We start from the raw sequence: 26,885 nt of genomic DNA, 5'->3' as shown, positions 1-26,885 counted from the left end.
AGAGGTGAAAAATGAGGATAATACAAAAAATCCCCCAAACTTACAGGGAAGTCCTTATCAGACTCTTGTATTTGAACAGCAAAGTTGTCTGGGAAGACTCCTTCTTTACCGTTAAGTTCTCCTCTCCACCATCCTGATTCGCCAGTATCCTAAAAACAAACAAGAGTATCATTTTTATTTGGACAGTGTTATTCAACAGCTACTAATTTTATGGAACAAATTGAGCTACAGAAAAAACGCGTGCATAAGTATTTATTATACTGGTATGAAATCCAAATTCTTGTTATCAACATTAACTAATGCTTTAGCTAAATCTCAAAGGAAGAATTACCTGTTTCAATAATTAAAATTTACTTGGGAAAACTGTGTGGGGCAAAAGGTTTGACAGACTGGAAAAAAAGGTACGGCTTACTATCCAACTTCATTTTTTTTTTTTTTTAACAGAGTTGCAGTCTAGTGTATGAGTATATACTTGGAAGGGAAGAGTGAACAGAAACAAAAAGGAAATTCATGTATAAAGCACAGACTCGACATATTATACAACTGCACTGAAAATTCCCATTCTCAGACTGGTTGACAATTCATTGCATTTAGTAGAGAAACATGGGTGTATCTGTCTAGGTAGACGGAATGAAAACACATGCATTTGTTCCATTAAGGTGAAAGTCACAAAAAACACATCTGACAGACTATGGCAGGGGTGGGTAAAATGTGGCCCAGGGACCGGATGCAGCCCACCAGGCCATTCTATCCGGTCCGCAGGGCCCCTAAAAAATTTAGAAAAATTGATATTTACCTGCCCTGGGCTGCCTGTCATGCGGCCCTCAATGGCTTGCCAAAACTCAGTAAGGGCCCTCTGCCCAAAATAACTGCCCGCGCCTGGACTATGGCCTCAATTTGTCAAACCTGATCTACAAGATATTGCTATGGCTTGCTGCACACAAATTGAGTTATTCGGTTTTAGTGACCTTATTTAATATAACACGCCAACAGTTAGAAGGGTCACCACTCCCTACAAGTTAGATAAACTACTACTGAAATGTCTTTGTATTGACAGTAATACCTGGCTCATTCTAGCAATAGAAGTTTAGGGCCTGGCAGGGAAATCAAATATAAGACAATACAGAACACAAAATTCACAACCATACTGAACTAAAGGAAGCAGCAATACAAAAAACAAAATAAAATAAACACAGGTGACTACTCTTTAAGCATGCACAAGTTATGTATATGGAAGTGACTCTATTTAGCTTTCTAACTGCATCAATCTTACACTGAGTATTTTGAAGTCTGGAGGTTAGCTATAATCTACACAAAGAGCTATTCTAAGCACCTAAATTAGTGACTTCTGTCAACTCATAAAACTTAACACAGTATTTTAAAATTGGAGTGAAAAAAGAGTAAGAAAGAAAAAACAAGACAGTGAAAACCATATGATAAAAAAGGATTAGAAGTTTGGAACTAAAAAAAAGTAAGAGTTAAGATTTTAGATATTTAATCATACATTTTTCATTTAATCTAGTATGAATCTAAAACATTTTGTCAACCTAATTTATATTTTTATCTTCCAACAGAGTTAAGAATTTTTTCATTTGAACATTATTTTCCACACTGTAAGGAGGTAGTCTTGGCACTGACCAATATGCTTCCTCTGGCAACACAGCAACCATCTCAATGCAGCAATTTAAAAATTATATTATGATATAAGCTGCTTCAGAAAACTGGGAGAAACCTACTAATTTTTTTGCACAGGTTCCAGTTTTAGGCATCCGAGAAAGTATCTTCTGCCTCATAACCAAATGTCAGTTCACTTTTTCCCTGTTCATAGCCCTACTGAAAGATTTTTCCAGGAAAAAAAAAAGTACAGAATATGTACTACCTACAGCACAAAACATGCTACTTGATAGACTTGTGCATTTCATAACAAATGTTTCGATACTGCAGTCAGTTAAAGGCCAGAGAATATTTTACGTGCACATTTCATACAGTGCCCATACTTTTTCCAGGAGGAAAAAGGAATAAAAACTTGTGCCTCTAGACCACTATGGCTACAACCTGGATACCAATACTTTTCCAGGTATTTTAATATCTCTCTCTGTCTTTTTTAATCAAAGACCCCTGACGTGTTACGGTTATCGCACAATTAATATATTAATCACACAAACTATAACATGCCACATGTTCAATTTATTGTGCCATAAAATAGAAAACTAGGCAGAAAGGAAAGATTTCCACATTTTATACAGAACATCTCTGTGGCTGGTTTATATGGTGCTTTAACTTGAACATGTGGCATGCTAAGCTTTGCTATGCAGCTGTGCCTGTAGGACTTGAAAAGGGGACAGGAGATGATGAGCTTTCCCCACACTAGCACAACTGCAGCTTAACTCTGCTGTCCCATGTGCAGAGCAGCATGGTGGGGCTTTTAAAAGGTGATGGACCATGAGGAGTTGATGGGCTCCCATCACTGCGGCACCATTCAATACAGCCATGCACCAGGCTACATGGCAGGGCTTCAAACTAGCCAGTGCACATGGATCAGGATCCCAGGCACTCACAAGTTCAAACAGCACTGGAGGGGAGGAGGGGCGGCAGCACTGGGGACTAGTACTTGAATGTTAGGGTATGCAGGCAGTCAGGAATCAGGGACATTGCACACCAATCACACAACTGGGATCCAGTGAATTTTATCCCAGATCCCCAAAATTGTGCATCCTGCTATGCATGTCTGACATGGCAAGGTATGTCCTTTTTTGGGATCCATGATAAAATTCATTAGATCTCAACTGCATAACTGACTTACTATCTACCCCTGGCAGATATTAACTGACACTGGCAAGATGTACAAATCTATTTCACTTTTTCCCCTTCCCCTCCCTTAACTTCCTTTGTGTAGTTCATGCTATCTTGAGGAGTTTATTCTTTTGTTTTCTTAATGCCAGGAACTGATAAAGTGATGGCCTTTGTGACACAAAGGGCCCCAAGCCCACATCTGGAACTGAACAAGTACAATCATGTGTATCAATCTGATTAAAGAACCAAAATAAAAAAGGAAGCCACTTTGTACACACACTGAATAGGATGAAGGAAGGGGCATAACAGTAACAAATAAGAGCACAATGAAGTGAGTACAGTTTTTAAATCTTGTTATTCCTTAACTGAATCCCTTAAGCATATCTCAAAGAAACTGAAGGTCTGACATACAAAACAAAAGGCATCCATCTTTACAAATCTGACACAGAAGCACTGAGATATGGGGCAGTAAATTTTCAACTGTACTGGTTTTCTTCAATAAAGGTGACGTATTTTATCTAGTGCAAACAAAATTTCATCTACTCTGGTAATTAATTTCTTAAAATGTACAGCAATAGTGGTATGTGAGGTTCTAAATGGCTCAGAAATTAGGTGTATCCTGATTAAGTTGCTAACTTGTAACCACTTGCTTCATTTGGAAAATAAACATGGGTAGACTGAAAAAATAATAGAAAGGTTATTTAAGTGCCACCTTTATCAATATTAAAAATGTCACAAGATTTGCCAAAGCATTTTAAGGAAGAGCAAAAACTGGACCGAGTTATAGTCATTGTGACAGGGGTTTTAGGAAATCTAGACTCAGGAAGCAGTGCAGGGAAAAGGGCTGGACTAGGACTCAGAAGACTGGGTAGAGGGCGTCTATTCCTGGGTCCACTCCAGATCAGCTGTTATTTATCCAAGGCCAGACAGCACCAATCTCACCTTTTTTCCATCTTATCTGCTTGAACAGCACATTCTTTGGGGAAAGGACCTCTTAAAAGATATCAGTTAAGTGTCTGCTACAATTTATTTCTAAGTTGTATTGGTAATTAAATAAAATCATAGTGATAGCTATATTGATTTTTTCATTAAAGACCTGTCAGTATCTCTTGAGTTAGGAACAGAAATTTCATTTGTCCATCCCTAAACTAAACATGCCTGTGTTTGTCCGAGAACAGAAACGTTCCAGGATTAGTGTGTGCGCAGTGACTTTCTATTCGGGGTCTAGTGAGCAGCTGAACACACTGCTGCTTTTATGCCATTGATTCAATGATGCAATCCTGGGATACCTGTTCAGACACATTTTGCGATGTCCCAGAATAAACCAACCCAATAAGCCATACGTTATCACCAAGACAATGGATATGGACATTCAAACTACTTTTTCGCAGGATAAAATGCATTATCCTGGGAAAAGTACAGTATCTGTCTGTAGCCTGGCATAAACTTTGAAAATCCTTTTAAAGAAAGGGTATTTCTCTGTCAATGTCAAATATTAACATGAAATCTGAATTATTATAAGAGTTAGCATGTTTATATTTTTCACTTAAGACAAAATCCTCCAATATCTCAGCTAGTAAAATGTGGCTAAAAAGAGAGAAATTATGTAAATGAAGACAATTAAAACACAAACAAATGAAATTTCAGCCCTTGTTTAAGAGGGTTTGTCATCTTTGTTACAATAAAACATGCAAAACGGAACAGGGGTGTAACTGGTACACTTTAACCTTAGCAAGACGTTTTTCATCTCACACAAATATCGAACAATTAGGCTAATAAATCTTATTCCTTGAGTAAACAAAGCTCGTCCACCATAAGCCACTTTTGTTTAAAAAAAAATAAATAAATAAAATAAAATCATATTCTCAGATCCCAAATGTTTTCTAATACACTTGGAGCTTAAGCGAAGATGAATGTCAAGAAAGGAAGCATAATATTTTTAAATCAAAATACTACATTCCAATAGTTAAGTGCAGAATTAAGCTATTTCATTTTTAAAAAAGCTCACTAGGACAAATGCCTCCACCCTCCCCACTTTCTTAGCTTTTCTCTTTCTCAAAAAAATTATGAGGGAAACACTTGCCAAAATGAAAATTGGACCCCCCCACACCAAAAGAAAAGTAGTATTTTTCTGCTTTTATAACCTTTAGCAGGTTTCCCAGGTTTTTCTTTTTTAAAAGGAGAATTCATTCATTGATCCATTTTTTGAAGTTTGTTCACAACCCTTTCATATACTCTTGCAACCCACTTTTGGGTTGTGACCCATGGGATGAAAAACACTGCTTTAGCACACCATTGTAAGGACAACCAAGTATACCTCTCAGCATAGGCTCCGGACTATTCAAATAAAACCAATCAGCAGCAGCATGTTAAACAAAACGTATTAGTCAGAACAGATCTGGAAATTAAGAGACCTTCCTGTGCTAATATTAATTACTTCAACTACACAGATAAAAACTGTGAAAGCCTTACCTTACTTACTATTTGGATAATCTCTCCTTCTTTAAAAGTAAGTTCATCTTCATTTGAACCTTCATAGGCATATACTGTCCTGCAATATTCCTTGGCTAAAACAAAAATAGTACTATGATTACATTAGTGCAGCGTTCGAACCTGCTGCATGAAAAAGTTTATGTTAGCAGTTTGTCTAAAAAGGCAGCTCAGAAAAGTGTCAAGTGCTATTACAATCATACTCTGCTCTAGTATAGCTACCATCCCTGGAATAATTTACAAGTGTTCAGCATGGCATTCATGCTAGGGATGGGAAAGATTAAACGTTTAAATGATAAGTATATTTATATTGGTAATGCATTACCGATGAACATTTAATATGGAAAACAGACTGGCAGGGAAGGGTAGCGGTGTGGTGCTTCAGGAACAGGAAGGCAGCAGGGCAGGCAGGCAGGCAGGCAGAAGTGAGGAGGGTGAGGGAAGGGCGAGGGGGCCGGGGGGGGCAACTAGTACCCATAGCTAGTTTGCTCCCTCCCTCCCAGTGCCCCGGTAGCTGCAGTGGGCTGGGAAAGTCCCTTGTCTGCTGCTGCCACCCGTGGCTTCCACGCGGGCTGTGCTGCCTGGCAGGGCTTGCCACCCTGGGGAGCAGCTCCCAGCAACATCCGTCTCTGAGTGGGTCACTGGATCCCCACGCTACTGGAGGCAGGCGGCTGAAGCCCTTCCCCTACAGCAGAGCAGGGCAGGCACCGGTCCAGGGATCCACACCCCCTAACCAGGTATGAGTTAGTGGTTTACCATTTAACCTTCTCTAATTATATTGGTTAAGTGGATAATTTTTAAATTATATTTACATCCATAATTCATATATATGTATGTGTGTGTGTGCATGTGTGTGTGCGTGCGCCTGTGTATGTACACACACACTTTTTATTTATATATAAAAATGTATATGTATGTGTGCATACACACATTATATATGCATGCACACACACATTTATATAAATATATATACACGCTAAAGCAGAAATAGGTGAAACAACTGTATTGATAGCAAGGGATGCAGATATAAGTTGACACCACGTGACAGCTACATCTCCAGGATTCTGCAGCGATACAACTATAGCACAAACATTCCAACTCCAGAATGAAGCAGGGATAAAATTAGTGTAATTTTAACTAATATTTATCGCTACAGAATCATTAAGATGTAATAGTTACAGCCTAACAGTACAAACACGCTCCCAAGCAGGCATTCCCCATGCCTGGCCTTTTAAAATGGGTAAAATGTGTATTTGCCCACAGCCTAAATCTATCATACTATTACAGTGGTTTTCAACTGGTATGCTAGAGAAACCGAGAGGAGCTATGAGATCCTTTCAGGGGTGCCGCAGCAGCTGCTGCTGCCACGAAGTAAAACTGCTACAGGGAAAAAGCTGTGGCTACAGCATTTTGGGGAAGAGCACACAGGATCAAACTGGGAAGGGCTGCAGCAGGACTGAGAGCTCCTGACTGCTTCAGGTTCATCAGATAATCCCAGTGCAGGTAGGGGTGCACGCTCTTGCCATAACCATTCCCTCCCTGTCTGATGCTACATCTGTCTGCAGCAGCAGTCACCCCAGTTGAGAACCACCGAGGTCAGCTGAGGCAGTGGTTCTCACCTGGGGGGTCACCAAATTCAAAGAAATTTTGAAGGGGCCCCTGACACTAAAAGATTGAGATTTATTGTGCTATTGATTCATTTCTTCTGCTCCTATGGGTCACTTTTTTCCCGCCAAGCAGGCAAGTTCTGCATCTCCCTACTTCTGTTTTGTTTTTTCCAGTCTCATGTCCCAGGGGGAAAAAGTTTAATTTAATAACTAGAAAGGAAACATCCTTTGTTTAATTAAATCATTTCTAATACAAAACATTTGTAATGAACTTTTTTCTTTATGTATTCAACATTTTAAAGGTAGTTTTACTTAGTTAAAATTGTAACACACTAGATTTCTCCATGTAATTGAATTAGAATTTCAAATCTAAAAGCAAACTCACACAAATTATGGGTAAAAAAGGTCTAGTAAATAAGTGGCTTTCTCCATTTTTTAACAAACCGGCATGTGCAAAATTAAGAATTTAAGCTACAATTGTTTGCTTGTGTATGTAGTATATCTGTGATTAGCAAAGCACACCAATCTAGTGTTATGGTTATAGGTAGTTGCAAATCAACATGTCTTCACAGTTGCTGATCAATGAGACACAACCTTTCTTTAGGAAAAAAGTATAAATGCAAATCAAGCTTAAAATTGATTGAAAGCAAGATTTCATCATCTGATTTAACTTGTAATTAAAATCAATTATTTAAATCAGGGGTCAAAAACCTTTATGGAGTGGAATGCTAAAATTAGCACATCTTACTCAGAAGACAGGCCTCCACTTTGCATGAAGTTGCCGCTGCCCCTACTAGTGCCATGTTTTCAATTCAGCAGCAAAATTTCTGTCACCAATCACTGCAGCCAAAAATTAATTTGTAGGCTCGATCCAGCAGCCCACACACCATAGGATCGGGTCATGTTATCTAATTTCAATTATTCTGATTTTAGGATACGTTTGAGAGAGATATACTGTCTAATTCAATTTTAATTCCAGAAAAATGAAATAAACTATAAGAAATTGAGCAAGAAGGTCTTTGCATTAATTCCTTCCACTCCAAAACACCTGAGGAAGGATTTGCATTCAAGTACTTGTGCTTTTGCCTAGATCTGTTACTGGCAGAGATGGCATCAGAGCATTAAATGGGTGTTGCAGGTTTCCTTGTAAAGCCTGGGTTTCTCACTTTCCCTGCCTCTGGCTTCCCTCAAAAATCAAACTGTAAATTAGTGTCTACAGAGGTGAAACTCCAGAGAAAATAATCATTAGAAAAAAGAAATGCAAAAAGGGGAGAGCCAGGTGGTTCAGAATCACATCCCAAAGAAGCATCAGACAAGGAGTTGAACCTGAGAAGGATGTCCTACAAGACAAAGGAGTTAGAGACACTTACTGAACTCTGCCAAAATCTGCCTCGTCTGAAAACACATAATATGCAAAACCTGGGACCAATAAGTGACCCCCCTCCAAAGGGGGTATAAAGGCAAAAATGCCTATGTAAAAAATTTCATTTTGCCATTTTTTTTCTAGGCAGGGGGTCAAAAAGTCAGAGATTTTTATTACCCAAATGTTCCAGTACTTAAGTTATTTACAGTATATTTACTGCAGGAATTTGTATTGTAACTAGCATTTTACTATGAAAAGACCGTGTTATGTAAACTTAAGCTGCACTTCAAAGACTAAAAAGCACCTACAGATTCAGGACTAAAAGTACAGTAGCAGCAGCCACAGCTGCTGTACTTAAATATGATTATACTGAAAACAAAGTAAAGTTGTGGTTTCTTCTTTAACAAAAGCTGTGTACGTACTTGCAATGAAAACCAAAACAGACTTCTCAGGAACCAAAATAAACCACTGCTAAACTAAATATTTGAAGAAGACCTGATTTTTTTTATTAAGTGATGAACTAAACGCGAAGGCTGCATCCAGATGAGTGTGGATGTGCAGTATGTGATGCCACAGACCTGTTTGCAGCACCACACACGCAGGCGTTCCTGCACTGGTACCTTGCAGTGTGGGGGGATCTTTTGACCCTGGAAGATCTCAGGGTAAAAAAAAAATAAAAATAAAAAAAAATCACACGCTGAAAAAAGCCGAGCGGTGCACATGGTGGCAGTGCCCACTGCCCAAAGCTGGAGCCTGACCGACCAGAGCCATGCTCCAGCTGCTGGCCAGCATCCCTGCCATGGCCCCCAGGATCCCAGGTAAAGCTGCTGGGGCCAGCACCCTCTCAATATAATTTGTCATCTGGATGCGGGGTCCTGGGAGGTATGCTGTTTGCCTGGAGCCTGTATTAAGGATGTCATGGTAGGATTGCCAAAGCTCATCCATTCTTCAAAGCACTACCCTTCCCTGCTTGGCCATGTAGGCACAAACAATAATGACAGGAATTACATTGAGTAGATCGTGGGAAACTCTGAGGCTCTTGACAAAAGGATTAAGGAACTTGGAGCACAAGTTGTGTTCTCAGCAATCCTCCCAGTAGTAAGTAAAGGGTCCCAGCAGAGACCTTTGCATCATGGAAGTCAGCACATGGCTGAGACCAGTGTGGATGTGAAGGCTTTGGATTCCTTGAGAATGGGCAGATGTTTTGCGGAGGGGGACTGCCATCAGAAAACAGGATCCATTTGACCAGAATTGGAAAGAGAGTCTTTAGGCATCATCTGGCCAACCTAGTAAGGAGGGCTTTCAACTGAGTTTCAGGGGAAACAGGAAAACAAAACTCTCCAGCGTCAAAGCAAAAAATCCAGATGGGAAAGGACCAGAACCAGCAGCTCTATTCAGTGAAAGGACCATAGGCCACATGAAACCAATAAGAGATGCAAGAGAGAAACAAATAGGTCAAAACACAAAATATGTCCAATGCATGCATCCACAGGCGAGAAACATGGGGAACAAACAAGAAAAGCTGGCAGTCACGTGAAAAGAACAACGATCTGACTGATGTTACAGAGACTTGATGGGATGACAGCTACAACAGAAACATCAACGCTGAGGGATATAATCTGTTTCAGAAGGACAGGGTTGGGAGAAAATTTGGTGTTTACATCTTGTATATCAAAAATACACATACTTGGTTCCCCAGTTCAGGAGGAACAAGGTAGTATACTGGAATGTATTTGGACAAAGAGAAAAGGTACAGTAGTGATATAATAGTGGGCCTGCCAAAGTTACAGACTGCCAAATCAGGAGAGGTGAATGAGGCACTCTTCAAGGAGATGACAAAATTATCTGAAACTTATGTCATGGTAGCTTATGGCAGACTTCAATTTTCCAGATATCTGCTAAAGAAATAATACAGGCAGCATAAAATGTTGAGCAAGTTCCTAACTTATGTGGAGCAAAAGTTTCTGTTCCAAAAGCTGTATATATGGCATCGGGATCATCTATCCTGGATCTTGTCTTAACCAATAAGGGAAGAATTGGTGAAGGATGAGAAGGTGATGGGAAACTTGGAAGGTGGCTATCACAAGATGATAGAATTCATGATCCTGAGATGGCAAAAATATGAGGTCTGCAGAACTAAGACGCCGGATTTCAAAAAAGGCAGATTTTAGCCGACTCAGAGATAGTAGGCATGGTGTCATGGGAAGACAGACTGGAGAACAGAGAGGTCCAGGAGGGCTGGAAACTTATAAAGGGCACTTCTAAAGTATTGAAAGCGCAACAAGAAGCCATTCTGACAACGGAAGCACAAGAAGAACTGGCAAGACACCAACGTGGCTGCAGGAGGAGACTCTAGGATGCCTCAAAAGCAGAAGGAAAGATGGGCAGGTCACCAAGGAAGTGGACCAGGGAATAGCAAGGACTTGTGGGGACAAAACCAGGGAGACAAAAGTGAAAAAATGAGCTTCACTTGGTGAGGAAAGTGAAAGACAAGAAGAGGTTCTGTAAATACGTTGGCCAGAAAAGACAGACCAAGGCAGCTGCAGCTGTGGGTCCACTGTTAAATAGCTAGAGTGAGCTCTTAAAAGAAGATGCAAAGAAGGCAGAGCTACTCAATGGTTATTTTGCCTCAGTCTTCCCAAATTTTAAACTTAATCCAGACACCTAATAAAAATTATATGGATAAGGAAAGCGATAAAATGAGGGTTGAGATTACAAAAGAAACAGAGAGTTTTAATAGGTCTGAATGAATTTAAGTCATCAGGGACTGATGAACTTCATGCCACAGTAATGAAGGACTGGCAGAGAAGATATCTGAGCCCATGATGATAATATTTACAAAGTCCTGGGAGACAGGTGAGGTACGACAGAACTAGATACAAGAACAACATACTGCCTCTCTTTAAAGAAGGCAAAAAGGAGGACCTGGGGATTACAGATCTGTCCGCCTCATTTCAATATCTGGGAAGTTACTGGATGACATCATTTGCAAGCATCTGGAGGAGAAAAAGCTAATCACAAGCAGCTAGCATGGATTTATTAAGAACAAATCATGCTGAACAAACCTGATCTCCATCTCTGACAGTTATTAGGTGGGTGAATGCAGTGGATATACTGTATCTGGACATCAGTTAGGTTTTGACAGAAGTCCCACATGACCTCATAAACAAACCAAAGAACTGGGGGCCAGACAAAACTACTACTAGGTGGAGAGAGAGCTGAATCAATATGCACAGAGAGAAATTATAAATGAATCCAAGTCAGAATGGGAAGAAATTTCAAGTGGAGTCCCACAAAGGTCTGTCCGGGGCCTAGTGCTATTTAACATGTTTGTTAATTATCTGGACACTGCTATAACTACCTCCTGAGCAAATTTACAGATGACAAAACTGGAAAAGATTGTAAACGCAATGGCAGATGAGAGCACAATTCAGAAAAATCTCAAGGGACTGGAAAGCTGGGCTACAGCCAACAGGATAAAGGCCAGTGCTGACAAATGCAAGTGCTACACCTCGGGAAGAATAATCAAAAGCATAAATACAAAATGGGTGACAAATGCCTGTAAAAGCCTATGGAGGCAGCACTATGGAGAAGGATCTCGGAGTCCTGGTGGATCACAGACTCAATATGTGCCCACAGTGCTGCACAAAAGGCAAATAGTTTTGGACTGCATCAATAGGAGCATTCGGTGCAAGAAACAGGAGGCAATAGTGGCTCTTTAGATAAGACCTAACCAGGACCAAGCAGAGTACTGTGTGCATTTTTGGACTCCATATTTTAAAAAGGGAGTGGAGAAGTCGGAGTGTTAAAGGCAGGCAGACAGGTAGAAATAAATAAATAAAGAGGAGATAAAAGTGTTTGGAAGCCAAACTATACAAGAAGAGGTTAAAAGAAACAGCTGTGTTCAGCCTACGGAAAAGGCACTTAAGAGGGGACATGATAGTAGTCTCCAAATGGTCTGAAGAGCTGCCATAAAGAAAAGGGGAATATCTGTTTTTTTTCCCATTGCTGCAGAAAGCAGGATGTGCGCCAATGGCTTGAAGATGCAAAGTAGTAGCTTGAAGTTGCAGCGGATTGGATATCAGGAAAAACTTCTTCATATTAGAGCAGCGAGGCAAAGGAACAAATTGCCTAGGGAAATTGTGGAATCTCCATCACTGGATCAGGAAGATTTTGAATTGGCATTGGGCAGGGATGATTGGGGAGAAGCAATGTCTGGAGTTTGCTGTGAAGAGCAAAAGGGGAAAGCCCAGAAGCAGCCCAAGCACCCCAAAACAGATCGCTGGGAGATAGTGAAGAGCTCTGCAGCTAGAGCTGGTGGATATTGGAGAGGACCGTGCTCAGCAACAAGAGAATAAAAGCAAAGCTCCGCCACCAGCTTACTTATGAAAGATGAAAGCATCTAGGATGAGTTTACAATACAGAAACAAGAATTCAAGCTGTCCAGCCAGAGGGTGTGATGCATGGATTTATACTTGCTGTACCTAGGGTGCAGAGCAGAATGGAAGGTATTTGGTTTATTTCCCATGCTTCTGGGCTTTGCTAATTGCCATATGAAGCCCAGAAGGATTTTCCCTCCCCTTCTGTGTGTGAGGGCTCATGGGCTGTGACTGGGGTGTATCCATGTTCATAATGGGACTAAATCCCAGAGGTTCCTGGTCAGAGGGTCTTGCCCCTCCCCAGTCAGCACAATTGGCACATTTGGAATTGGGATGGAATTTTACCCCATGATCAGACCGATATGGACTTTGGGGTTTTCTGCCTTCCTCTGTTTTAGAATAGTTGTAGTCATTCCTATATGAAAATACTTATACCACTATAGCCTATTCAGTTCAACAAAACTAGTGTAACAAAACCTCATTTGCATGAAGGCTTTTACTAACATAACTGTCAGCTAAAGAAAGTCACTTCCTGTTCAGCTAGAGTCATGCTCCAATACACCAACCAGTCCTTGTTTAAGTTTGCTTAAAAACATGACTCGCTTGAACTAAAATAACCCACTTATTTTGGTATAAGGATGTTTATACACACACACTTGAACCAATTTAGCTAATTGTTTTAAATACACACCTTCAAATAAACCTACAGTAAAAACAGTGCAAAATGAAGATGTGTACTAAACTGCAGGCAGCAAGGTTTAAACAGATATAGAAAAATGCCCACATAATTTTGGACTGGCTTAATGTTGTTTAAAAATACATTGTTAGTTAAATCTGCCCAATTTCGTTTAGATGATGCCTTGTATTTTTAGTGAGAACACTTATACTGACAGAATTACAGCTGGAATCCAATTATCTGAAGATACTTTGAATTTAATACAGGCAAAACTTGGAAAAAAAATAAGGACTCGTCTATATGGAGAGAGTGAGTGTGAAATAAGGTAGGGGATAAATTTATAGCAGGCCAAGTACTGTTACTACATGGGCTGTGCAGGAAGGTAGCAGGTGCTGTGTGTTTATACAGAAAGTTACCATGAGACAGCGCGCTGTAATTCATACTCTGTATACTCATTTCCCTGCTTAGACAAGCCTTCACTACATCCTCTGACTAGTTTCCACTCCTTTGTGAAGTGTGGATAAGCTTACTTCAAACAAGTTCATACTTGTAAGAAATGCTGAAAGCATCTTATTAAAATGTATTATGCATCTTTTTTTCTACTCTATCACGTATCTGTATATCTTTACATCTCATTACGTAAACTACTAGATATATTATTTAAACAGACAGAAAATGGAAAGGCTTAGTCTAAAGCAGCCAACTATCCACAACTTTGAATTTTGGGATTGTGCCCCAGAAACTGGATTTGCCCCAAATCTAAAAAAATGGATCCCATATTAGTGCTAGGCAGCATCCAGCTATGTCTGCTAACGGTTTTGCTTGGCACCATATTCACAGGACACTGCAATTCAGAAGAGCTAATTTATACTGGCCACAAATGTAAGAAGGCAATCAGAATCGGTAGTGGTTTCATCTACTTTTTCTTGTAGACCCCCAGAGGGTTGCGGGGAAACAAGTACTATGCCCTGGATTTTGTTCCCCAAAAGGCTGTTTCATTCTCATAGAACAAGTTATTTCTGCTACTTCATTCTATAACAGGGCACTTCAAAAAAGCACAAAGCAAACCAGAGGCAAACGTGTATTAATCTTACCTTTTGACTTACTTTCAGCTTCTTTTGTCACCTCTGGTGTACCTTCTGCTTTAATTACACTAGGAGCGTGGCTGAGTTTTGGTCCAGGGGAATGGCTAGGTAATGGCTAGACAAACGAAAGAGAAAAAACAAGCCCCAAGTCAGAACGACCACAGCTATTGTAATTTTGGCATCATGTTCTGGTTATATGAAATAGTGCTCACTTCATCAGATGCTGTGAAAGAATATGCAGAAACCAGAGCATAAGAAGGAGAGAGAAATCAGAATACAGAAGATAATGGAGGGAAGGCAAGCAGTGCTGGCAGAGGCGATCAAACAAGCAGTAAACCCATAGGAACAAAGGGATCACTAGAAACTAACCCAGGTAATGGGATAAAAATCCACAGTCCCTGTTTAAACCATACTTGACACAATCCAGTCTATGGATGATTTCTTGTTCAGCAATTCCCCTTCAAATCAATCTTTAAAAGTCCGAGAACAGCCACACACTGCTTTAGCTGGGACCAACGTCCACAAGGCAAGAGGAAAGGAGGTAAAAGACCACCGCAGAAGCCAATAGCACTCATTATACCTCCATCCTATAATTACAACATTATGGCCATTGATGCAATAATTTTGTCCATGGGCTAAAGGTAAAGCATTGCTTCTGATTTAGACAAAGTAGCCAAGAAATCTCACTCTGTTGCATGTCAGTCTTGAGATGGATTTAGGCCCTGGCAGTCCTCAAGTGGAAAAGGAGCAGCTCTGCAGAACTCCAGTGTTTTTAACAGCACTTTAGAGCAGCAGATCTTGCCTTTCTTTCATTCCTATTGTCTGACAACAGCCAGCCAATATGGATAGAAACACCAGACTGAAGTTTCTATTTAGACAAACACTCATGCAGGCATTTAAATTTGTCCCCATTTTCCTGAGCTAGCATCTCACTAAGATGAATTTTCCAGTTTCCACTTATTGGAAAGTTTCAGATTTACTGAGCTTGATGGGAGAGAAAATGCTTCAGACACATTTAGCAAGCTCTAGTCACAACTCAATTGAACTAGAAACTTTGGACCTGATCCAATGTTGGTGCTCACTCAAGTAACTCTACTGAAGACCTGGAACTACTCACAAGAGTAAGACAATTCATGTGAGCAAGGGACAATGGCTCTTTCCCGTTCATTTAAAAAGAACTGTCCCAGATTTTAAATTGGTCTCTGAAAACAGCTTAATACTTTAACCCTGGATTTCATAGGTTGGTTTGCATTCATCCTAGGGGAAGTGCGTCATCCAGCAGATGTCCAAAAGGCTTCAGAAGAAACATGCACAAAAAAAGCTGACATTTACCTTAGCCTATCACAACTTGCTATATAAAGGAGTCATTCCACCCACTGCTAAAATAGAGCCACCTCCAAAATAAGAATAATTTAAGAGTACATGGCCATAATCAGAGGGGAAGTATAGAAATAATATCCAATTAAAACTGATGGTGGAATTTTGTAGGTTGTATTTTTTTATTTTTATACATAAGAAAGTTTGGCCAGGAAGTTAAATCCTGGCTTATATTTTGCCCCACTGCACTAAGAAGTAGGCTGTAGGTTTTAAAAAAACATCACAGCTCCTGTACATGTGGATCTTGTGATGTGTGAAAAAGCCTCATCTCATTCTAACATTTTCTAGCTAACCTCCAACCAATACCATCACCCAAGCAATACATTAGGACTGTGATTCTCAATCTAGGTGCCGAGCCAGCCCCTGAAGCTGCAGGAGAGAGGAGGTTAAGTGAGATAAAGGCAAGAAGCTCCAGTAAAGAGGTACGTGCAGGCTCTTCCCTTCCAGCCACTCTCCTTCCCCCACTCACTGCACTGCAGGCTTTTCCCTGCCGGCTGCTCTTCCTCCTTCCTTCCCAGCCCTATAGCAGGTAAGCACTATAAATTAGTTTTTGAAATGGTGTGTCAACTAATTCATGAAAGTTATGGAAGGGTGCCTTGAGTCTAAAAAGGTTGAGAACCACTGCATTAGTAACAAAATGAATCAAAGTACACATTTAAATAATCTTTTACATCTTACTGAAGTCTTCATGAAAGTTTATTCCTCACTCAGAGTAACTCAGTTTGAAAAACTCCCTTCATTTATCTGTCCCTCCCTTTCAGATCACAATATTTTAGGAGTAAATTCCCCATAATTCAGATTTCTATCAGTCTAGTCCTTAAGTACTTGAATGATCAAGTACTCAAATACTCAATCTTCTATTCTGGTCAGTACTTGAATATTATACTAAGACAATTCTAAGGTGTAAGTGGTTGGGTTAAGTACCACCTAAAAACATTAAATGGTTTATATTTCAATGTCTGTAAATTATTCAAATTATTTTCTCACTTAATTTCCTAGTTTTGTCCTACCGGCTGGGAGAAACAGCCTATAACAGCTTATTCAATAAGCCCAGTACGTAAATAAAGTGAAAAAAGAGTCCTAACAGCGACTCCCTATGCCTGAAGAAGGGTGACTGGACCTGAAAGCTTGCTAAGAATTTTCTTTCCAACTACTCAGTTGGTCTAATAAAAGAGATCACATCTACTCAAACAACTTTGCCTGCCAAGAGTCCTAACACGTATTTGAGTGTTCGTATACAGTGAACTTGCATAGCATAAAGTTTCTTTAGCTCCTATAAACTAATTGTAAAAACATTTCAGATGGAACAATTACACCCATAAATTGGAAAGAAAAAGCAGTGCATTCCATACACGACTGAAGAACCAATCTCTCTCTGCAAGAAAATGACTAGTTTTAATAAAAATCAAATCTCAAAATTTCAGCTAGAATGGTAACTATACAAAACTGTAATGGCTCACAAATAATTCTGATTACAAGCACAGAGACTGGTTAAAATAAGTTTAGTCAACTTAAACTGCATTTCCTGGTTTCTATTTTTGTCTTTAGATCATTCCATTAAAACGTCTCAGGAGCATCAGAACTATGTAACAATTCTTGTAAACTATGCAATACTCTGTACAACAGTTCAGGATGGAAAGAAGAGCTTTAATATTTTAATCCCAGCTTCTTGGGAGATGGGCAAAAACAAGGCATTTTACACCAAGCTTTTCTCCGAGTTAAAAGTAAAGAAAAATAAAGGTAATATTATTCCAAAATGCTCTTCAAGTGCTAAAAAAAAGTAGTTGCTTTCTTTAGCCTCTTGCTAATGAACAGTGGCAGAAATCTCAAACTAAAATCAATGGCATACCAGATGCAACTGTAAATATCTGCCTACTACCTGCCTGTCCCCTTAGGAAACTGAAGTGCAGGGAGACAAGGCACTCTGTTCACCTCTTATAATACAAACAAAGAACACAAAATGAAACTAAATAAAAGGACAGCAAGATCTTGGGCATGGCATTAATGAAAACTGATGGGGAAAAAAACTGAGCTTACACAAGGCACAGTCATCTTATGGATCTTACAGATATGGGGTATCACTGAGGCCAAATGCCAGATCTAGCCCGTGGAGCCACTGTATCCAGTCCATCAGGATACAAGCGGGCCACCAAAAATTGGGAAGTGGTCTGCCACAGAACCCATGGTCCTCAGGTACCAGTAGACATGGCGATAGGTAGTAGGCGGGTGACCAAGGGCTGACAGCACCCAGGTCACCCTCCAGCTGTTCTGCCCACTGCTGTGGACCCAGCTCCACTGTTGTTGCATCCCCATGCTGGACCTGGAGCCAGAGCTGCCACCACAGCACAAAACAAGCATCAGTGGCAGAGCCTCTAGCTCTTGCTATGAGGGCATACATGATATAGATGCAACCCAGGGCAGAAAACAAGTTTGACACCCTAGTCTATATCATAAGCTCCTTGTCCACGATCACACGGGGAATCTGTGATACAGCAGAGCTGTTACTTTAAAAAAAAAAAAGGACTTGTTGCTGCATAGCTATTTGAAGTACAAAACAATACTTATAAAAAAAAGTCTGTTTTCATTATTTCTGCTACTTAAATTAGGAAGTATAACAATAAGAGCCTGTAGGGTAAAAATGATGTTGTATCTGTAATAGCTCAGAAATTATTAGAGGCAAGAATTTCTTAGGTGTGATCAAAGACATGAAGAAGAATGCCTTGCACTTGAAAGCTTGCCTAACTGTATTTAAACTACATAAAAGATATCACCCTAAGAAATCTTTGCCTCCTGAATAAATTCCTGGAAATATTAGGTCAAATAGACTAACTACAATGATTTTCATTCACTTATTGCTAGTTTTGGCAGAACTAGAGCAATATATACAAAGTATCCATTGAATTGTGCTTGCAAGGTGGCTTGTTACAGCTCTTGAAATCATCGGATTTAGAAAGCAAAGTAGTTTGTTTTTCCTCTCTTCCATTCCCTTTTAAAAACTTAGGCAGATCATTTTGAATGGGTGTTATCCACCAGTGCTATGTTATCTTTTTATATTTACTTGAAAAGCACATTAATTTAAAAAAGGAAAGACTGCTCTGTGTTGTTTGTCTTGGTTTTTTCTGGTTTGGGTACAGATCAATATTAGCCAGGTTCTTTGTGCAGGCCCCTCCTTTGCAAAAATGGGGGGCTGACCCACTTCATATAGATGCTGAGAGTGCCAATCACAGAAATCATAGATTTCATAGAGAAGTAGGGCTGGAAGCTACCTCTATAGGTCATCCTGTCCAACCCCAAGCCTGAAGTAGGATCATCCCTAGCCAAACCATCCTATACAAATCCATAATCTAATTTCTTAGTAAAATGACTATTAACCTGGACACAACACAGCATAACGCAACAACACAGGTCACAGGTAAAGCAGGAACCACAGCACCAGTCCTGCTTCTGTAAAAGGTTGTTAATACACACTCCAGAGATCTCAGGTAGAGGGTCATACCCCCGGCTAGAGGGAGGCAAATCCTTTCACAGTCCGTGAGATAAAATTCCTTCCCAACTCCAAAAAGAGCAACTGGTCAGACCCTGATTGGAGGGGCAAGACCCTCTAGCCAGGAACCTCTGGCTTAAAGTCCCAACAAGAGCACTGGCACTCCAGTCAAAATCCCTAGCTTTGGCTGCAGCCAATATCCAATGCCTTTGAGGAAAGTTTACAAATCCCACATCTGACATGTAACAGAAAAGGGGGAATCCCTCCCAGACCCATTCAGCAACCAGCAAAGTGAAGAAGTATGAAAAATACCCACAGCAGAACATAGACATAGCTATGCCTATATCATTCCCAACCACTGGCTGTCCAGTCGCATCTTGAACACCTCCAGTGATGGAGAGTCCACAACCTCCCGAGGAAGTCTATTCCACTGCTCGCTGTTCTGACAACAAAGGCGTTTTTCCTGATGGCCAATCTAAACCTATTTTGCTGCAACTTCAATAAATATCTCTCTCTCTCTCTCTGAAGCATTTTGTGATGCTATGATAGAAAGTATTATTACCACTTCCTTAAAAGATGAAAATAAATTATTCAAAGTTAAAACATAATGTGTAAATAAGCTCAAAAGCCATGCTCAGGCATGGACTACTACAAACCTTTTCTGGCTTTTTTTCCTCAGAATCATTACTGGATAATCTTGTCCTCAGTTTCACCGAACCTTCTTTGAAGATGTCTCCAAATCCAACGCCTCGGATTTTCTTTGGCTGCATTACTGATGCAACTGCAGGCTCGTTTCCATTCCCAGGGGAGGCCACAGGTGAGGTAGGACCAGTGAAAACAGACTCTGAAAAAGTGTAACAAAGTATTTATAGTCATCAGGTATTCTGGAAATCAAATCGCAGTGATCATCTTTTCTGTTAATGCCTATATACACTGCTCTTGCCAAATACTTGTTAAAATTGCAGTTACCATCTAGACGTTCCCACATCTTCTGCTGGATACATATTTATCGGGGCTCTAGCTCTTTTTTTTTTTTTTTTTAAATCTCAAGGCAGTTTGCTATGATACTATTTCTGCACAAAATGTACCAGCAGCTCTCAGCCATCAACAGATTAGATAATTGATTTTTGGCTTGGCATCTCGGACATCAGCCAAGGAATAAGATCCGTTATTGTCATCGGCTGTATATATCCCACCAGCTCAGAAGTATGCTCCTGCCTTCTCTTTGACCCAGTATTTTATTTCAGCATAATACCAAAACAGTTGTACATTACTGCTTTTACCAGATGCAGTAACTCTACTAAAAATTACTGCAGAACAGTTAAGTTCTTCCATACTTCTATAGCAGGGAGAGAGAGAAATTCTCTCTTCTGGACAACTGACAAAAATAATTGGAGATTTTTTACAAAGTAAAAATATCCACATTTATTACATTTGCTCACAATTGTCTTAATGCTGTATTTCTATTCTGCAACACCAAGATCATCTAGTTCAAACTGAGATATCTAGCTTTAACCACTGTTACAGTGTGAACACAGCCTTACATTTTAGCCCATCATTTTAAATAAAGGAGGAGGGGGCATATCTGTCCATAACAAAAAAGTCACTGAACTGTATAAAGCAGATACTCAGGAATTCAAGTATTTGGGAGCTGTTTGAAAACATTTTGTTTAAAAACCCCACTAGTATCTACAGGGAAGCTTGTTTTCCACCTGCAGCATGCAAGAAAAGAATATATTAGTTGAAACCAGAAAGCTGAATTATAGACCAAACATCCTTCACACAATTTAACTTTAGTCCTCCGACTCTGCAAGTCCATTCATTGCATCTGAAGCAGGCTGTTGCCTAGGAAAGCTCATGCGTTTCTGAATAAGTTAGTCTCTAAGATGCCCTGCCCTGTCTTCTTTCTAGAGTTGTGATTCAGAACCAGGGTACCACGGGGTGCTGCACTGTTAGGCGTTCAAACAAGATAAACCTAGAGATTTCAAATAGGAACCAAAATGCCAAAAGCACTTTGACCTGTTGCAGCCTGAGCTCTCTGTAACAGAATCGCTCTATTATTTGGCAGACAAAACTGAGCGAAAGCCAAGAGCTGGCATTTTCTGAGGGGTGCCTTGAGTCTAAAAAGGTTGAGAATCACTGTTTTAGGAAAGTGGGGCACGACTTCTCTTAGTGCTAGGCCAGCAAGACCCAGCCCAGGTTTAAGATGGGCTGGTGCTGGGACCCAGCTGCTGCTGCCACTTCTCTTCTACCCCACCCACCCTTAAACTCAGCATTTGCCCTGCCAAATATACAAACCCACTTTGCCTCCTTGACAATAAATTGTCCAGGCTACTGGTCTCTGTCTTTAAAGAACATCTCTCAGTAGTCTTGGCGCTCTGTTGCTATTTCTGGCCAACAGGGAAAGTAAAAATTAACACCGCCCAACAAGGCAAGGCAGAACGGTCACTGAGCACCTGATTTTGAGAGCAGCTCAGCACCTGCAACTGCAATGCTAGCATTCAGAGCTGCTGAAAAGCAGGCCCCGGCTACCTACTGCCAGCAAATGGACTGTCAATTCAAGTTACCCGCAAGCCTCTGATCCACAGTAAGAACTGCCAAGGGAAAACATGGCTTTTGTAAATTTACCAGCCAGTGCTCCAACTCAGGAACCTTTAGCTCTGACTAATGAGAGAGCCCCTCACCTAGTACCTGGGCTGCTCAAAATCCCCTAAATTGTGGGATTTTGACTGGGATGTACTAATGCTCATGCCGAGACTCAAAACCTGGAGGCTCCTATCCCTCTGATCAGGGTCAGAGGGATCACTGTATATGGGCTCAAGAAGGAATTTTACCCTATGATCAGACTGGTATGAACTGTGAGCGGTTTTGCCTTCCTCTGTAGCAGGGGTTGTGGCCCTCTTTCTGGCATCTCTCGAGCTTATTTTAACAACTTTTGCAGCAGGATGCTGGCTGCTGCAGTCTCCAGGCTTTACCTGTGGGAGATTAGGATGCTGTACGTTGTGTCTGGGTTGACTATAGTTTTACCAAGAGGTTAGACAGTAGATTTGTATAGGATGATTTGAGTTGGAATGATCCTGCCTCTGGGAGGAGGCATAACTAGATGACTTCTAGAGGTCTGTTGCAGCCGTACTTTTCTATGACTATACTCCCAAGCAGTACTCCCCACTTGTACTGCTCCTAATAACATTTCCAGAATTGATGCAGAACTGGAAAAAAATATTTCTCCTTGTCAGCCTATTTTTGCTTTCATCTTTAAGCACAACTTTGTCAGAGACAAAGAGCTCAGAGCATCTTGGAACCAGAAATAGGCAGCGGGGCTTTTTAAACACTTTGTTTTCCCTGATCACTACCTAAATAAAAATTGATTTCAAGACCTTGCTTCATTATGGATCTATTTGCTGTGCTTGACACTGAGCAACAGCACAGTAGGAAGTTTCATTCCTTCACACTGTAAAGCCTTTGGAGACCAAACCACCCTAAATCAGTTCAGGAGAACAAACAAAGGCATTTCTTTTTCTGTAAAACATGCACTTACTTGGCATCCCAATCAAATTCAGCTATGAACATTTTCCAGCTCTGAATTACAGTCTATGTCTCTTGCTCTTCTGGCCACACAACTACAAAAGATTCAACTATCCAGGTTTAACGCTACTTAGAGCCTGAGAAATTAGCTGCTACATCTCTAATAATAAAATGGGCAATCCAACAAGGATACAAGACAGTGCAACTGGGATGTAGTATTAGACCACTCATGTTCATTGTGATCTGACAATTCAAGGCCTCTTCTTCCACCTACGTAATTCACTCTTTCATGCAAAGTACTTCAAATTTCCTGACACACAATTATTTTAGTCTTATAAACCAAGTAAATTCAGATTAAACCTTCAGAGCTACACCCTGTTCCACCTATTAGGCATGTAAATTGGCCGAGGCACTTAAGTGAGATCCTATACCACCATGCTCAAGTTCCTGAAAAAACAGTGTTGGGGCGGGGAAAGGATTCCTCCTCCTTGATGCACTTTTGTGACAGTCCTAAAGCTAAGGTGATGATGATATATTATAAAAGTAGGTGGATTCACATTTTTCCAGGGACTCTAACAGGGGGAAGTAGGATCACATGTAAGCATCTAATGGATGAAGCAGGATCTGGCCCTTAGTGCTGGCTAGCAGTGTCATACTTTGTCAGAATCAGAAGCAAGGAACTGAAAGAAAAATATTTCCCAGTATGAAAGAAGTACATCATAGGCCCAAATGCTGCAGAACTTCAGGTCTCAAACAGGTGAAAATTATATGTGTATTAACAGTATTTTAGCTGTTTTACATAGGCATAGGTACTGCCTTGGGGCAATTTGCAATCTATAGGTATGCAGGCACTGTAGTGGCAAAGTGCTGTTATACTGCTGAAGAAATCTGTTTTACCCAAACTTTCCTGTTCCACGCACATCAGTCTTAGAAGCGAGGCACTAGGGAGACCTGGAGGCACCCCACGATGCCTTCCTTGAGCATGCCTGAAAACCCAGGTCTGCACTGCAGTGCTGGAGGATGGAAGTGAGGGGAAGGAGCAGGAAGAGTAAGCCCTTAATTTATTAGATATATCCAATAATAACTTTAAAAAAAATAAACGAAAAAAATCTATCACCTTTCCCTTTATTGTAACTTCATAACTAAGCTTTAGGCCCAAGTGACTGCTGCTGGTATTACATACTGGATTCTACATAAAAAGCTTTCATACCTGTGTCATCCACGGGATCTTGTGCTTCTCCATCATCTGTCAACTCTAATTCTTTTACGAAGTTGGAAGGGAATAATCCTGACTTGCCATTTAGTGTTCCACTCCACCAGCCTTCTTCTACCTGTAAAAAGGTATTTCACACTTTACCAATAAAACAGGGGACAACTAAAAAGACAATGCCAGTTTAATAACTCACCAGAGTAATGTAAACAGAGCAGGACTTAAGATAAGCCTATCATGAGATATTGTAAATCCACTTAAAAGAAGCTAGAAATAACTTCAGAAAAGTTCAAAGTGCCATTTTTTTAGGAGAAAAATCTCATAATATGCAGGGACAAAGAAGGATGAATAGGAAGTGTTTTATCATTCTACAACTTATTCCAGCCAAGCAGAAAAATGTTACTTGCAGCTGACAGATCCCTTTCTCCCCCAAGAAGAATTCCACAGGCACACGTACAGGGAGCAAGGATCCACGGGTAACAGAAGGGAAAGGTATTAAACTGGCTACTGAATAGTGGACACTTGCTAGTTCACCGTTGGGAAGGAGGCGTTAAACCCACTGGATGCTCTTGGTGCACAATAATGTCCCCAGATTCTTGAACTTTATCGCACATGACCTCACAATTCTTAATGTACTTATTATTTTATAATACTCCACAATTCAGCTAAACTATCTTTACATCATTAAAGAAATCCTGTAAAGTCAGACCAGAACTAAATGCAGCTGGACTTATATGAGTGATAAAGCTTTATGATCCTGAAGAAAGAGCCATTCTTATGAATGCCATTTATAACTAATTTTCAGAGTTCCTGTATAAAGGAGTACTACTACTTAAGCTCCAAAAAAACCCTAGATTTTGGGTGTTTTTCTTTGTGGCATGAAGGTCCATTTTATGTAGGAGGACTGAAAGCAACAGCAAATATTCTGAGAAGAGTTCTTCACGTAGTCTTTTTTTAGCATTGTGTTCTAGGTCAATGTGCATGACCAAGGGACATACTTTTTAAACACAAGATGCCCATTTTCTTTAGGGGAATAGAAGGATTAACTAAGGATTAATAGAAGGATACAAAGAACAAAATTGCCACAGCTACTGAAAAAAGTTGGATTGTCTTTATTACCAAAGACTTCCTGGTTCTCAGACAGGGCTGCATGACAAGATGGTGAATTTTGGGGAAGCGGAGATACGTTCCTAATTTAGGCTTTTCTCCATCACTGGTTCACTCACAATTCTACTACAGCTGACCTGTTTTTAAGAATACCAGATGATTTACCAACTGGCACATCCTATGTGCACTTGTAGTCCCCTAAAGGTTTCTGCATTTGACACTGCGTAATCCTTGCACACTGAAACAAGTCAGAACTGTAAGAGAAATCTTCTGGTTACAGAAAGGATGTGTACAACCTCATTTTCTGAAATAGCACAAAAGGGGAGATCTAGACTGCCCTTAGAATCCAAATCAAACAACAGCAATCACCACTTAAAAAGGAACAAGCATGTCAGGACTTTGAATGCAATGATCTGTTATTCTACAGATTCCTTTAATTCATCTCTTTCAGTAACAGCTAAAGACTTAAATCGACTCATACAAAGGTCCTGTTAGATGATTTTAAGAGAGTAAAGATTTTTCAAATGATCATGTGCCCACTGTCTATGTTTACGGTGTGAGAGCAAGAGGCTGCCAACAATAAAAGGATGAGGTGAAGATTTTACACAAAATCAAGGGCTGAAAAAGGACAAGATATGCACCAAACGTTTAAGTTAGATTACATTTTTTTAAATCAACTAAGCTTTGAAAAATTTCATTTTGAATGTATTCTGTTCAAATGACTGTCTGCCGCTGTTAGAGCATGAAGGTTTAAGAGCTGTTATGAACTTGTCTCAGGATGGCAGTGAAAAAGCTGCTAGAATCCGATAGCTTCATTAAATAAAAGTTCTTGGGATTCCTAATATACCAACATTTCTCTCTACTGGAAAGAGGGCTTTGATAGTCCATCCTGTTAATCCAATACATTTACAAGCATTGTTGACTTGATAAACCCTTGAATCTTATTTAAACACCTTTCTTCAAAGCATCTCAAACCACCATATAAACAAGGAATTCACAGTAATGCCAAGAAGGAATAGAGGCCAAGCCTCCTGACTGACCTGGTTTCACATAACTGATAATTTTATGCTAAAAAAAAAAAAGTTTATTTTTCTTAAGAGAAACACAAAGGACTTCGAAAGGAATTTTTATCAGTTGACTATCACCTTGTGATAGAGGTAAAAGCTCCTATTGAGCCAGTAAGTACACATGGGAGTATCTATTCTTTAAAATGAGATTTCAAGGCTTTACTTCCCATTTCACACAACCTTGTTACTTTCTGATACATGAAACACATACCGAAATTACAAAAAGAGCCGTCTATAGTTTCCACCCATAAGCACTGTATTTAGCAAGGGATACAGCAGAAAACACTTTAGAATAGATTTCTGTGCTAAATATAGTATATCTATTTGTCAGACATCAAACTAAGTTGATTTAGAAGAGGAATTGATATTTCTAGACACGTGGAATGCTAGAAAAGCATCTTCAAAGTCATAAATTGTTCCATTTGAGGAAACCATTCCTTCCCATTTATGCAGATTCTTTTCCAGAAAAAACCTTGATGTTGCTGTGGAGTGCTATGAGAAAAGCCCAGCTCAACAACTGGAGAGTGATACATGACCTTGCAACACGAAAGGCATGGGCAGCAGCCAGCTACAGGCCCTACCCTGGTCTCAGTCCTGTAGCCCTGGCAGCTGGGGGCCTTCTCCAGCAGGGCTGGAGGCTGGGGGGCTGCAGGTTGCAAGTGAGGGGCACCAGCAGGGCTAGGAGTGGGGAGTGAGGGGTACCAGCAGGATTGGGAGGGGGG

General features: G+C 40.2%; 1 protein-coding gene across 5 annotated transcripts in view; it reads right to left on the bottom strand.

Moving 5' to 3' along the window:
- The window catches only part of CD2AP (CD2 associated protein), a 118,626-nt gene that overhangs the window by 31,350 nt on the left and 60,391 nt on the right, over window positions 1-26,885 (bottom strand). For 2 of the 5 annotated variants that reach the window (XM_025191429.1, XM_025191432.1), the window contains exons 5-9: window positions 23,990-24,110; window positions 19,911-20,098; window positions 14,403-14,508; window positions 5,266-5,360; window positions 45-149 (exon numbers count right to left, since the gene is read on the bottom strand). In XM_025191429.1, coding sequence (XP_025047214.1) covers window positions 45-149; window positions 5,266-5,360; window positions 14,403-14,508; window positions 19,911-20,098; window positions 23,990-24,110 — 615 coding nt within the window. The remainder of the gene's footprint in view (window positions 1-44; window positions 150-5,265; window positions 5,361-14,402; window positions 14,509-19,910; window positions 20,099-23,989; window positions 24,111-26,885) is intronic. The other 3 variants (XM_025191430.1, XM_025191431.1, XM_025191433.1) reach the window with 3 other exon arrangements.

This window comes from Alligator sinensis, unplaced genomic scaffold (assembly GCF_000455745.1).
Source record: "Alligator sinensis unplaced genomic scaffold, ASM45574v1 scaffold1666_1, whole genome shotgun sequence".
In the NCBI taxonomy this organism is placed as follows: domain Eukaryota; kingdom Metazoa; phylum Chordata; order Crocodylia; family Alligatoridae; genus Alligator; species Alligator sinensis.
Note: the sequence above shows the minus strand (reverse complement) of the source record. Positions and strands in the feature narration are given on the sequence as shown.